Source organism: Microtus pennsylvanicus, chromosome 8 (assembly GCF_037038515.1).
Source record: "Microtus pennsylvanicus isolate mMicPen1 chromosome 8, mMicPen1.hap1, whole genome shotgun sequence".
Lineage (NCBI taxonomy): Eukaryota > Metazoa > Chordata > Mammalia > Rodentia > Cricetidae > Microtus > Microtus pennsylvanicus.
This window is the reverse complement of record NC_134586.1, coordinates 3,363,483-3,377,434: the sequence shown is the minus strand read 5'-3', so window position 1 is coordinate 3,377,434 and position 13,952 is coordinate 3,363,483. Positions and strand designations below refer to the sequence as shown.

The 13,952-nt window shown below is 45.7% G+C and overlaps 1 protein-coding gene across 1 annotated transcript; it reads left to right on the top strand.

Annotated features, from left to right (window-relative positions):
• The first annotated feature begins 4,263 nt into the window (after positions 1–4,263).
• On the top strand, positions 4,264–10,293 carry Med21 (mediator complex subunit 21). The gene is made up of 4 exons (XM_075982269.1): positions 4,264–4,357; positions 8,180–8,294; positions 8,951–9,051; positions 9,822–10,293. The coding sequence occupies exons 1-4, from the start codon at positions 4,316–4,318 to the stop codon at positions 9,996–9,998; spliced, it is 435 nt and encodes a 144-aa protein (XP_075838384.1). The 5' UTR covers positions 4,264–4,315; the 3' UTR covers positions 9,999–10,293.
• The last annotated feature ends 3,659 nt before the right edge of the window (positions 10,294–13,952 follow it).

The following is a 13,952-nucleotide window of genomic DNA, read 5'->3' as shown; positions in this document are numbered from 1 at the left end:
ATACACCTTAATCCCAGCACTCAGGAGGCAGAGGCAGGCAGATCCTTGTGAGTTCATGGCCAGCCTGGTCTACAAGACAAAAAAAAAACAACAAACAAACAAAAAGGCTGTGGATCTGTGTTAGCTTGTTGACACTTTAGTACAATTATGAGATAGTCAGCTAGTCAACAAAATATCTCTTACTCATGCTTCTAGAGGTTCTATCTGTTATTGATTGGTCTAGTAGTTTGGGCCAAGTGGCAGCAGATTATAATGGTGGAATTTACTCTATGGCCAGGACACAAAAGGAGAGAGAGGGGAAAAGACCCAGACTCCCTTGTCCCTTTAAGGGCCACCCCAGTTACTGAAGTTGACACCTCTTGGAATATAGTCTTTCGTCACCTTCCAGTAGTAACACATTGTGGTGTGTGGACTCGTGGGAGACTCCTAAAATCCAAGCTGTAATAGTTTTTCCTCCAGACAAGACTCAAATATTTGTATACATGATGGAGGTGGGTCTTGTATCTTATCTGTTGCTTTCATTGGTTAACTAATAAAGAAAACTGCTTGGCCTGATAGGACAGAAAATTAGGTAGGTGGAGTAGACAGAACAGAATGCTGGGAGAAAGAAGCCGAGTCAGGCAGTCGCTATGATTCTCCCTCTCCAGACAGACGCAGGTTAAGATCTTTCCTGGTAAGCCAGCTCATGGTGCTACACAGAATATTAGAAATGGGTTAGATCAATATGTAAAAGCTATCCAATAAGAGGTTATAACTAATGGGCCAAGCAGTGTTTAAAAGAATACAGTTTCCGTGTAATTATTTCGGGGTATAAGCTAGCTGGCTGCCAGGAGCCAGGTGGCAGGAACGCGGCCCGCAGCTCCTCACAACATATACATATTTTGTTTGTTTGTTTTTGAGACAGAGTTTGTGTATGGCACTCAGGAACTCTTGTAGACCATGGCAGCTGCATGCCTCTGCCTCCTGAGTGCTGGGATTGAGGTGTATCCCACCGCCTGGCTCAGATCCACAGTCTTAAAGGGACTCTTCAGATAGTGCACAGGTATGGGAAAGCCAGTGGTTGGGTGGGGCTGAAGGGGGTGGGGAGTTGAGAGGTGGGGGTAGGGGCTGAAGTGGATGGGCCTAACAGAAGAAGACTTATGGGCATGATTGAACTTTGGCTAAGAATCTTGGCCCTTGCAACATGGGTGGTCTTGAGGTGGGCCCTGTACTGCAGACACTCAAGTTCTCTTCCATTGGGATGAAAAACTAGGAACTCTTTATTGAGCACACTTAATAAAATGATATTTTGATTAATCCCACTTAATACAGTGAAAGCTACAGTCTACCAATCAATCACCAGCTCTTTTAACTTTTCATTCAGAAATGATTAACCAAGCTATCAAGATGGCTCAGCGTGTAAAGTGTTTGCTGCCCAGCCTGACAACCTGAGCTCAATCCCTGGGACTCACCTGAAACAGAAAACTATGCCATAAGGTTCTTTGACCTTCAGATGCATGCTGTGGCATATGCACACATGCGTACCACACACACATACATAATGCATACACACAATAAATCATTTTAAAATGTTTTTATTTTTCTGCCTGCTCTTACTTTTTTGCATTTGTATAGTTAAGCCTTGAACTCACAGAGATCTGCCTGTCTCTACCTTGAGATTAATGATGTGTGTTACCATGCCAAACTTTTTTATTTTTTCGAGACAGGGTTTCTCTGTGTAACAGCCCTGGATCTCCTAGAAATTTCTCTGTAGACCAGGCTGGCCCCAAACTCATAGAGATCCGCCTGTGTCTGCCTCCTGAGTGCTGGGATTAAAGGTGTGCACCACCACTGCCCGGCTAATTTTTGTTTTATTAGACATGGTCTCACATGTAGCTCTGGCTGGCCTGGAACTTGATATGTAGACCAAGCGGGTTCCAAACTCAGAGATCCAAACTGAGATTAAAGGCAAAGCCTACCACACTGGATCATTAATTTCATTTATATGAGGAAGTGCAATACCAGTGGAGGCTCCCAGTTTGGCCACAATGGTAGAGTGACTGTTGGTGGCAATGAAGGGAGCTGTGACACAGAAGTGGAACTTCCCAGAGACGGGTGGGACGAATCCCAGAAGCTGAGATACTCAAAAATCATTTCCTCGACGTTTTCAAAATACCCTTCCAATTGTTGGAATTTTAAATCCCCAAAGTTGTATGTTAATAGGATTTAAGAGGGGAGAGACCTTTGGAAGGTAACTGGGTCCTGAGGACTCTGTAGTTTAATGTGATTAAAGCGTGCTCTCTCTGGGTCTGGTCATAAACATGTAGACAGCACCACCTGACCAAATGAAAACAAGGACCCAGTCCATCAAAGCCCATAGTTCTGGGAAAGTCTCTGAATGTGCTAACCTTGCTTTTTGGCTTGTGTAGTTCTGCTTCTGGCTAACTGTCCTTGTTAACTGCAGTGTGCCAACCCGGGATATACCCACCCACCTCCAACACCAGGAAGATACCAGGAATAGTCAGTCTGGGGTCTATGATAAAGAATTTGTGGGAAATCCAGGAACCAGGCATTTGAAGATTCAGACTCATTTCCTATCAGAATGTCCCCAAACTACCAGCAATAACCTTCCGGCTATCACTCTGTAGACGGTTTTCTCTCACAAATAACGTCACAGACACTTATAATTAATTACGGGAGCTTGGCCTTAGCTTAGGCTTGTTCCTAACTAGTTCTTACAATTTAAATTAATCCATGTCTTATTTTTTCTGAGATAAGGTTTCTCTGTGGAGTTTTGGATCCTGTCCTAGAACTCACTTATAGACCAGGATGACCTCAAACTCATAGAGACCCACCTGCCTCTGCCTCCCGAGTGCTGGGATTAAAGGCGTGTGCCACCACCACCTGGCTAACTTTTTGTTTTATTAGATTAAATTGGGATTAAAGGCATGCGCCCCCACACTGTGTACCACGTACCATGATTAATAAAAACCCAGAGACAGATATTTGGGTCAGAAAAACAAAACAGCCAGTCACTGGCTCTTACCTCTACCTCACTCTGAATGCTGATCCTGCCTCCAGGAATCTCAGAATGAGACTGTGTGTGAGTTCTGTCTTTGCCCCCCCCCCCCCCGTTTTATATTCCTCTTTCGTTCTGGGATTAAAGGCATGCACCACTACTGCCCGGCTTCTATGGCAAACTAATATGGCTACTGAGATTAAAGGTATTTATCACCACTACCTGGTTTGTAAGGTTGGCCAGTGGGGCTGTTTTACTCTCTGATCTTCAGGAAAGCTTTCCTTATTAAAATACAAATGAAATATCACCAGGCAACCCATGCATTTTAATTTACATTCTGTTACGTGGCTCTGTACTGCCCATCCTCCTTTCTTTGCGACTGGCTGGCTATCCTGGCTTTTTTTTTTCTTCCCAGAGATCTCTCTCTGCCCGGAAGTCCTGCTGCCTAGCTATTGACTGTTCAGCTTTTTATTACAACAATCACAGCAATACATCTTCCTTAAGATTGAACCTGACAGACTTGCTTAGTTTTCCTGGACCCTCTCTTCTGGCTAGAGTCCTCTCTTTCCCCAACAGCCACACAGAACACACTAGTTACCTGTGTTGACTACATAAGTCTTATCTCCAAATGCGTTTCCTCCGCCTTTATCCCTTTACCTGTCATTCGTTCCTCAGCACGGCGGAGTTTAATGCTTAGTTTCCCATGCTTTCCGTTTCTAGTGTGTCAGTTTCCCCAGGAACCCCTACTCAGAATTAAAGCACGCACCGAGTCTCCAATTGGGTTAGCCCCTCCCTCCCCAATCGAACATGACACCCTCTTTTAGCCATTTTGATTTCTTGGTAAACGTTGGGTGAACGGCTTGCCGTGTATATGTTTGGTGCTCCTTCTGGAAAGTAAAAGTGGAGGAAAGCAAGTATTCCAGATAATGCAAAAACAAAAACAAAAACAAAAAAAAAAACAAAACCCCCAAACAAACCAAAATCGCACACAAACAAAACACGCTCCAGGCCAGCCAGGACCGCATCAAACGGAGCAAACACACAGGACCAAGGAAGCAGCGATCTCTAGGGCGGTCTCAGCGCAGCGTGAACGACAGCGTGGGAAAAAACAGCCATCCCTGGGGCGGTCTCGGCGCAGCGTGGACGCGGATCCGCCCTCCCGTGCACCGCCCACACCAGTGTCCGCAGAAAGCCCCGCCCCTCCCCGGCAGCGTGCCACGCCCCCAGAAAGGGAGCCCTGTGATTGGCCCAGACCCTCCATAAATTGCCCAATCGCGGCCGAGCTGGGTGCTTTGGCGTTTGTGCGTCCTCGGCAACATGGCGGATCGGCTCACGCAGCTGCAGGACGCCGTGAACTCGGTGAGGGTTCCCGGCTCCAGTCGGCCTCCCTCTCCCCGACGGGAGGACGGCGGCCGGGCGGGGGCGAGCAGGAAGGGCGCCGGGAAGATGCGTCGGGCGGCCGGGCCTCGGGAGGCCGCGGGCGGGGTCTGAGCTACGGCCCGCGGCCTGTCCTGGGGAGGGGACCCGGTGGTCTGTCCTGGGGAGGACATGGAGGCCTGTTCTGGGGAGGGGACCCGGTGGTCTGCCCTGGGGAGGACATGGAGGCCTGTCCTGGGGAGGGGACCCGGTGGTCTGTCCTGGGGAGGACACGGGGGCCTGTTCTGGGGAGGGGACTCGGTGGTCTGTCCTGGGGAGGACACGGAGGCCTGTCCTGGGGAGGGGACCCGGTGGTCTGCCCTGGGGAGGACATGGAGGCCTGTCCTGGGGAGGGGACCCGGTGGTCTGTCCTGGGGAGGACATAGAGGCCTGTCCTGGGGAGGGGACCCGGTGGTCTGTCCTGGGGAGGACATAAAGGCCTGTTCTGGGGAGGGGACCCTGTGGGCTGCCCTGCGGAGGACCTGGTGGCCTGTCCTGGGGAGGACATAGAGGCCTGTTCTGGGGAGGGGACCCTGTGGGCTGCCCTGCGGAGGACCTGGTGGCCTGTCCTGGGGAGGGGACTCAAGATGCGTGGCTAGGTAGTGGGGAATGAGTGTGCTCAGGTCCCAGGGGTCCTAACCAGCTGAGCTTCGCTAACTTTGTCCCTTCTGGCTGTTATTCTTGCATACTATGCACAAGTGGTAACTACACACAAGATAAACAATACTTCTGACCTCCTCCTAGCCCTCTAACCCCCACTCTCTGGAGGCAGAGGCAGGCAAATCTGAGTTTGAGACTGACAGCCTCAAAGCCAGTTCTAGGACAGCCAGAGCTGTGTAGAGAGAGGGACCCTGACTCAATAAATAAAAAATAAAAGATACTTCTACTTATTCCATTAACCAATCTCAGTGTTGTTCTGTGCCTGTGGGGTGTCTGCGTACTGGAAAAAAACAACCCTAGTCCCTGGTCAGTGTTTTCCTTATAGGAAGTTATAACTTGGCTTCTTGATAATACATCACTTTGAGAGGACTTTGAGATTGTGAATCTACTTATAGGAAAACTGCCTACTCTGCAAATAAAGTAGTTTTTAAGTTGAGGGGCTATCCCTAAATGTTGATGAATTCACAGGCTGAATTCTTCTTTGCAAAGATTTCCCTGGGCTGTCTGCCAGCCTTTCCCAAAAGAGTACTCCTTTGAGACTTTACAAATCTTAATAACGCAGTGTAGGAGCTTATCTCAGGAAAAAAAAATGCATCTTCGTGTAGGTCCTGTAGTTAGGATGGTGAGGATACACGTGGTCTTGACTCATCTTAGGAACACTGATAGTTTGGCTAACATGGATGCCTACTGTGTCTGTAGGCAATATGTTTAGAGAGAGCTATTCCTCGAGGACCTTGGAGAGATGTCATAAACTCCAGAGACTTTAGATGATGAAACGCCGGAACTGCCTAGGGAGTTGGAGTGGACTGTTTTCAGCTCGTAAGCGCTAAAGTAGATGGGGGCCTAGAGCGATGTTAACACTTGTTCTGACATCTGGAAATGCCCGAGTACAGCTCTGTCACGTTCATCTCTGTAATATATTACAGAGTAATATGTATATGCAGTACTTGTCGTGGGGTTGGTTTCAGTAACTACATTTCTACAGTTGAACAGTGGGTCTCGAAAGCATTTGCAGGGCAGAACACCGCTGTACTGAATACGTAGCGATGGGTTTTCCAAGTCTTATACCAGTGCTGCAAAATGGAATGCTGCAACTTACAAATGAAGTCAGCCAGGCTAGCTTCTCAAAGACAGCTCAAATTTTTGTCCCTGAAATAATGATAGCAAAACAATAGAAATGCTATTTCCTGACTAGAACTAGTAACTGAGGCTCAGGGATCAAGATTAGTGAGAAGATGGAGGAGGGTATACATGTGTTTGGTTTGCAGGTGGTGTAAATGGAAACTTTCAAATTACTTGAACACTTTTTTTTTTTTTTTGAGGAAGAGTCATCTTATGTAACTCTGGCTGGCTTAGAACTCCAGGTAGTCCAGACTGGCCTTAAACTCGCAGAGATCTGCCTGCCTCTGGCACTCATGTGCTAGGAGCAAAGGCGTGCATCCCATGCCCCAACAACAAACACGCATTGAACAACAAGATTACAGTTTGAGTCTTGAAGAATTATAGTTGTGGTAACTTACAGTAATTTTTTTTTTCATGTAGTATGGACTGGCCTGGAATGTCCTGTGTAGTTGAGACCTTGAACGTCTGTTCTCCTTCCCGTCTGAGTACCAGAATTACGTGGATGTGCTGTCGCTCCCAGTTTTCTGTTCAGTGCTGGGGATCCAGTTCAAGGCTTCATGTATGCCCAGCAGGCAGTCTACCAGCTGAGCTAGATCATGTGGTTGCTGGGAATTGAATTCAGGCTGGACCTCTGAAAGAGCAGCCAGTGCAAATCTCTCCAGACCTAAAAGTACTTATTTTTGCTTGAAATAAGTATTGGCATATCTCAATACTTATATAAAAAAGAATCATAATTGTAGTTTTTTTTGTTTTTTTTTTGTTTTTTTTTGAGACAGGGTTTCTCTGTAGCTTTTGGAGTCTGTCCTGGAACTAGCTCTTGTAGACCAGGCTGGCCTCAGACTCACAAAGATCTGCCTGCCTCTGCCTCCCGAGTACTGGGATTAAAGGCGTGCGCCACCACCGCCTGGCGGTATTTTGTTTTTGTAGACAGAGTTTCTCTATGTAGCCTTTACTATCCTGTAATTTGCTTTGTAGACTAGGCTGTTCTCGAATTTAGAGATCTGCCGGCCTCTGCCTCCCAAGTGCTGGGATTAAAGGCGTGTATCACCACCACTCGGCTTCTGTTTGGTTTTTTTTGCTTTTTGTTTGTTTGTTTTATTAAGACAGGGTCTCCTGTAGCCCAGGTTGTCCTCAGACACTCAGGACTCTGAGGTTATCCTTGAGATTCTCATCCTCCTACCTCTGGGATCACAGCTGTTTACTGCCATGTACAGTCTAAGCAGTGCTGTGGGTCAAACCCAGGGCTTCATGTGTGCTGTGTAAACGCTCTGCCAACTGAATGAACTCAGTATTTCCCTGTGTGGTTGAAGGAGGCATGGGTGTGTGCGGGTGCACTTACTGTGTGTGCTTATGTATCTTTCTCCTTATGTTTTGAGCAAGCCTCTCACTGAACCAAAACCAGATGATCGATGTGACCGCAGGGTCTCTGATGTTGGTCCGGGAATCCAAATTCGGGTCCTCGGGCTTGCATAATACTTACCTAACCCCAGGTTCTCTGCAAAAGCATTTTATTTAGTATCTGTTTCTTAGCCATTTAGTGTCTGTTTCTCTTTTGCAATTTGTACATCTCCTGGAATGGATATCTGGTTTTATCTGTGAGCGGCCTTTTCTTGGGAGCTCAGTCTCCAGAGACACTCGGAGAGAAGAAAACAATCACTTACGGATCAGTCTCCAACTTTCTCCTGTATCAGTTCTTTAGGCTAGATTGAGACATTTAATTTAATTTCACCTAGACTGATACCAAGCTTAAGTTTCTTTGTATGATTAAACCATTTAATCCAAGATATATGTAGATTGCTGGTAACTGGCTCATTTTATATACAAACTCTATCGTTGTTAGTAATAATGTGCTCATTTTATGTAAAAATACCCCTTTTGTGAGGAGTTTGCTTAGAGATCATTGTTATGAAGAAATTGTTGCCATGTCTCAGCATCCTTAAAGCTGACAACCTTTTGTAACCGTGACTTTTTGTTTTTTTCAAGCTTGCGGATCAGTTCTGTAATGCCATTGGCGTGTTACAGCAGTGTGGTCCTCCTGCCTCCTTCAGTAACATCCAGACAGCCATCAACAAAGACCAGCCAGCCAATCCCACGGAAGGTGAGCTCTCCTGAGTCGGGCTGACGTTTCTTCTACAGGTTATAGTGTCTTTGTAAAAACGTGACTGTGGTTGGAGTATATTACTATAAGTTTTGCCATAAATGATTCTTTTTTTTACATTTAATTCTGTAGCGTATTTGTGGGTGTACCTGGCGCAGCATGCACACAAGAGGTCAAAGGATCTGGAGCTGTTCTCTCCATCCATCCTGTGGGTTCTGTGGATCAGACTCGGGTCCTTAGACTTGGGGGCGAGTGCCTTGTCTGCAAAGCTGTCTCAGAGATGGCTAAGGAATGAGTTTATCTGCTCAATTCATATGCCTCATAATTCTGGTCACGTCCAGTAAAAGTTGCTCCCTTAGGGGAAAAGTTGTATGAACTGAGCTGAATTTGCCTGTGTGACCTTAGTAAGAAAAGTGTCTCATTAGTGGATTTCTTTGCTCAAGGCACAAAAACATTGTCCTAGTAAAGGAAATGACCTGTTAGGCTAATTCCCAGTATGAATTAATATTGAGTGTGTGAGCAGTATTGGTATTCTAAAATTATGCTTTTATCATTCAAATTGGAAAGTTAGCTGAGCTTTTCTAGTTTTATTAATTTATAATTTCTGCTTATGGAAATGTAAGATTTTGATAATTTAACTTAATTTTTTTCTTCAGAGTATGCCCAACTTTTCGCAGCACTAATTGCACGAACAGCAAAAGATATTGACGTTTTGATAGATTCCTTACCCAGTGAAGAGTCAACAGCTGCTTTGCAGGTGAAAACTCTTTTCTTTATAAAATAACCAGTGGTGGAGAACTTTGAATTAAAGAAGGTTATGACATTCAATTTAAGATTAAATTTCAAGCGGGAGGTATTTTGGGTTTTGTTTGTTTATTTTGTTTTGTGGTTAGATCCAGGGTCTCACACAGTAGGCAAACACTTGATAAATGGGAGCTAGCACAGCCTCTGGAAGATGGCACCAAATAGTTGTCTAATTTTAATTAACTTAAAAGATCATCAAGTCATGCCAGATATGGTGGTACACGCCTTTAATCCCAGTACTCGGGAGCAGAGGCAGACTGGTCTCTGTGAGTTCAAGACCAGCCTGGTCTACAGAGTGAGTTCTAGGACAGCCAAAGATACACAGAGAAACCCTGTCTCGGAAAACCAAGAAAGAAAAAATTCACAAAGATCGGATGTTGTGTGTATCAACACTGAGCAGTTTCACCTCAGGTAGAAGTCTCCTGTGCCCCTCACCTTGTGTGACCAGAAGAGAGAGAGGAGATAGGCATTCAGAATGTGGAACAAAACAATGCCTACGAGCGTGTGAAAACAGGGCATGTATGTATTTACACACCTATATATTCTGATTGAAAATTAGTCTTCTAATAACTCATGGAGAAAAAAATTAAGTTGATATTTAGAAAACCTGTTACTAAAAGAAAAGGCAATGATTGGAAAACCATTCTGATTTTAAAATAAATACTTGTGCTTTAGTTTCTGTCCATCCATCTCTGAGTATAATAAAATTCATGTCTTACAAAGGCTGCTAGCTTATATAAGCTGGAAGAAGAAAATCACGAAGCTGCTACCTGTCTGGAGGACGTTGTTTACCGAGGAGACATGCTTCTGGAAAAGATCCAGAGCGCACTTGCTGACATTGCGCAGTCACAGCTGAAGACCCGGAGCGTCACCCGCAGCCAGTCTATGCCCGACTCATAGCGTCGCGGACGCGTGACTGAGAAAAGACTGTTGAAGGCCGCATCAGACCAGGACTTGGCCCTGCCAGCAGCTACAACCGATGCTGCGACTCTGACCTTCTCAACTGGTTCTCACTGTCTTCTGTTTCCACAGGATAAGTCAAAAGCCTCAACGTTACTATTGCCCTGGAGCCATCCTCAAACATCATCACGTCATTTTTACCTGGCTAGAATTTTCAGGGTAGATACTGTGCTAACGATCACGATATAATTAAACAGACACAAACATACAATAAAGCTCTTTGATGTTTTGTGTATGTTATTTTTTCTTTCTTTTTTTTTTGGTTTTTTTGAAAAAGGGTTTCTTTGTGTAGCTTTGGCTGTCTAGAACTCGATCTGTAGACTAGACTGACTTCAACTCACAGGGATCCGCCTGCCTCTGCCTTCCTACGGGCTGGGATTAAAGAGGTCTGCGTGCAGTGAGGGACGGAATCCAGGCCTTGTGCGTCTTGTGTATGCTGGGTAGGTACTCTGTCCCTGGGCCGTACTCTCCCAGGGCTGACCTTCATTGTGTTACTACAGCCCTTCCAAAGGCAGAGATACGGGGCACTGCAGTTTAGAGAGGTGTCCTGCCTCCTAAAGGTGGTGCTATATAAACTTGGGTCTTTGAGGAAATGCTTCTGAAAGTCTTTTTAAGAGCTAAGTAAGATGTCATTAAAATTGTTAATAACCATTTCTTTTCATCTTTTTATTGTTGTTTCTTGAATATATATATATTCAATATGTATTTATATATTAGGCCCCCACTGTAGAGCAAACCTGTAATCCTAGCCCTTAGGAGGCTGAAAAAGGTGGATCATGAATTTGAGGTCAGCCTGGGCTGGTAAGTTCTGGACCAGACTTGGACACATGACAAGACCCTGTCCCGAAATCAAAACAAAACAAATAAAACAAAAAAAATTATTAAAACAAAAAAGAAACAACTAGAGCTGACAGGAAGTAGTGAGTTATCGGAAAAGCTTTCTTCCTCCAGAAAGTCACAGATCCTAGTTTGTCTCTGCCTTTGTCTCTGTCTTCACTGTCCACGGGGCTCCAGTGCTGTTGTGAGATGTTTGTCTCTGTCTTCACTGTCCACGGGGCTCCAGTGCTGCTGTGAAACGCTTGTCTCTGTCTTCACTGTCCACAGGACTCCAGTGCTGTTGTGAGATGTCTGTCTCTGTCTTCACTGTTCACGGGGCTCCAGTGCTGTTGTGAGATGTTTGTCTCTGTCTTCACTGTCCCTAGGGCTCCAGTGCTGCTGTGAGACGCTTGTCTCTGTCTTCACTGTCCACAGGACTCCAGTGCTGCTGTGAGACGCTTGTCTCTGTCTTCACTGTCCACAGGACTCCAGTGCTATTGTGAGATGTTTGTCTCTGTCTTCACTGTCCACGGGGCTCCAGTGCTGTTGTGAGATGTTTGTCTCTGTCTTCACTGTCCACAGGACTCCAGTGCTGCTGTGAGATGTCTGTCTCTGTCTTCACTGTCCACGGGGCTCCAGTGCTGCTGTGAGACGCTTGTCTCTGTCTTCACTGTCCACAGGACTCCAGTGCTGTTGTGAGACGTTTGTCTCTGTCTTCACTGTCCACGGGGCTCCAGTGCTGTTGTGAGATGTTTGTCTCTGTCTTCACTGTCCACAGGACTCCAGTGCTGCTGTGAGACGTTTGTCTCTGTCTTCACTGTCCACAGGACTCCAGTGCTGCTGTGAGACGCTTGTCTCTGTCTTCACTGTCCACAGGACTCCAGTGCTGTTGTGAGACGCTTGTCTCTGTCTTCACTGTCCACGGGGCTCCAGTGCTGCTGTGAGACGCTTGTCTCTGTCTTCACTGTCCACAGGACTCCAGTGCTGTTGTGAGATGTTTATCTCTGTCTTCACTGTCCCTAGGGCTCCAGTGCTGCTGTGAGATGTTTATCTCTGTCTTCACTGTCCCTAGGGCTCCAGTGCTGCTGTGAGATGTTTGTCTCTGTCTTCACTGTCCCTAGGGCTCCAGTGCTGTTGTGAGATGTTTGTCTCTGTCTTCACTGTCCACAGGACTCCAGTGCTGCTGTGAGACGCTTGTCTCTGTCTTCACTGTCCACGGGGCTCCAGTGCTGTTGTGAGATGTCTGTCTCTGTCTTCACTGTCCCTAGGGCTCCAGTGCTGTTGTGAGATGTCTGTCTCTGTCTTCACTGTCCCTAGGGCTCCAGTGCTGTTGTGAGATGTCTGTCTCTGTCTTCACTGTCCCTAGGGCTCCAGTGCTGTTGTGAGATGTCTGTCTCTGTCTTCACTGTCCCTAGGGCTCCAGTGCTGCTGTGAGACGCTTGTCTCTGTCTTCACTGTCCACAGGACTCCAGTGCTGCTGTGAGACGCTTGTCTCTGTCTTCACTGTCCACAGGACTCCAGTGCTGTTGTGAGACGCTTGTCTCTGTCTTCACTGTCCACAGGACTCCAGTGCTGCTGTGAGATGTTTCCATCTTGATCCACGTTCAAATATTTTTTTTCCCTTTTAGGTTTTTCGAGACAGGGTTTCTTTGGGTAACTTTGGAGCCTGTCCTGGAACTCCCTCTGTAGACCAGGCTGACTTTGAACTCCCAGAGATCTGCCTGCCTCTGTCTCCTGAATGCTGGGATTAAAGGCGTGTGCCACCACTGCCCAGCTATGTTCAGATACTTTTAACTTACTTATCCTGTAGTCTTAAATTTCCATTTCTTCATAGTGAGGTGGTACGTTTTCTTGAATTGTGGATTCTTTCTCATTCTCTATTTGAAAGTACGTCTGATGTTTTTTTCTTTAATTTTATTAGGTTTATTCATTTTATATATTTTATCTGGAATTATACATGTGCACCGTATGTGTTTGGTGCCCTCAGGGGTCAGAAGAGGGTATCAGATCCTCTGGAACTGGATTGCAAGCATTTGCACCATAATGTGGGTATTGGAAATCGAAGCCTGGTCCCCTGCAAGAGCAACAGGTGCTCTGTCTCTTAACCTCTGAGTCGAATCTCAGTTCCTCTCTCAGATCTTACTAACATGTAGACCTTTATTGTTGTATTTTAATCATATACTTCTAGTATATCAGTAACTCAGTGGTGTTTTTTCCATTTTACATGAATTTGTTGTTGCTAATGTTTGTGTCAGCATTTGCAACTGGGGTTGCTCAGCCAACTCATGGATCTCTCTCTCTCTTGTCCAAAGCCTTAAATTTCTGAAGAACCCTTGAAAAACATGTCCAGAGCATTCTGAACCATCATTTCCTTCATAATCAAGCTCTCCTGTGTTTCAAAGTTCAGGAGCACCAGGCCTAGCTACAAAAGTTACCATAATTTATTGGTTAAACCTAGACATTTGTGAACGTTTTGTTGCTGCTGTAACACTATGTGAGTCATTTACCATCAAATCTGAGAAAGCCTGTCAGAATAGCGTCCTGTTTATGGGTGTTTAGTCCTTGTCTCCCACTGCTCTGTCTCCCCACAACTCAGTCGAATTTAAGAAACCAGTTTCATAGTGAACATCTTTTACTATAACAGCCATCAGGGTCTTTTAAAAATGGTACTTTATTTTTATAAATATTTGCTTTCATATATGTATACAAACCATGTGTGTGCCCAGTGCCCCTGGAGGCTGGAAGAGGGCATTGCATCAGGAACAGGAGTTAGAGATAGCTGGGAGCCACCATGTAGGCACTGGAAACTGAACTCAGGTTCTGTGCATGAGCAGTCAGCCACCCCAGTGCTGAGCCATCTCTCCAGTCCCAATAATGGTCTTTGTTTTAAAAAACCTTTAAAGAGAGCATCCTCTGGATACTTCCAGAGAAGGTAGGGCAAAGTTGGACATACAAATTAACTTAACGTTTATTTCCTGGAGTCTTGGCATGCCCTTCTTGGTATAATAACAGTTTTCTGGCATCCTGCTTTCATTACCATCCTTCTGACTAGGTACTGCTTAGCGAGCTACCAAAAAA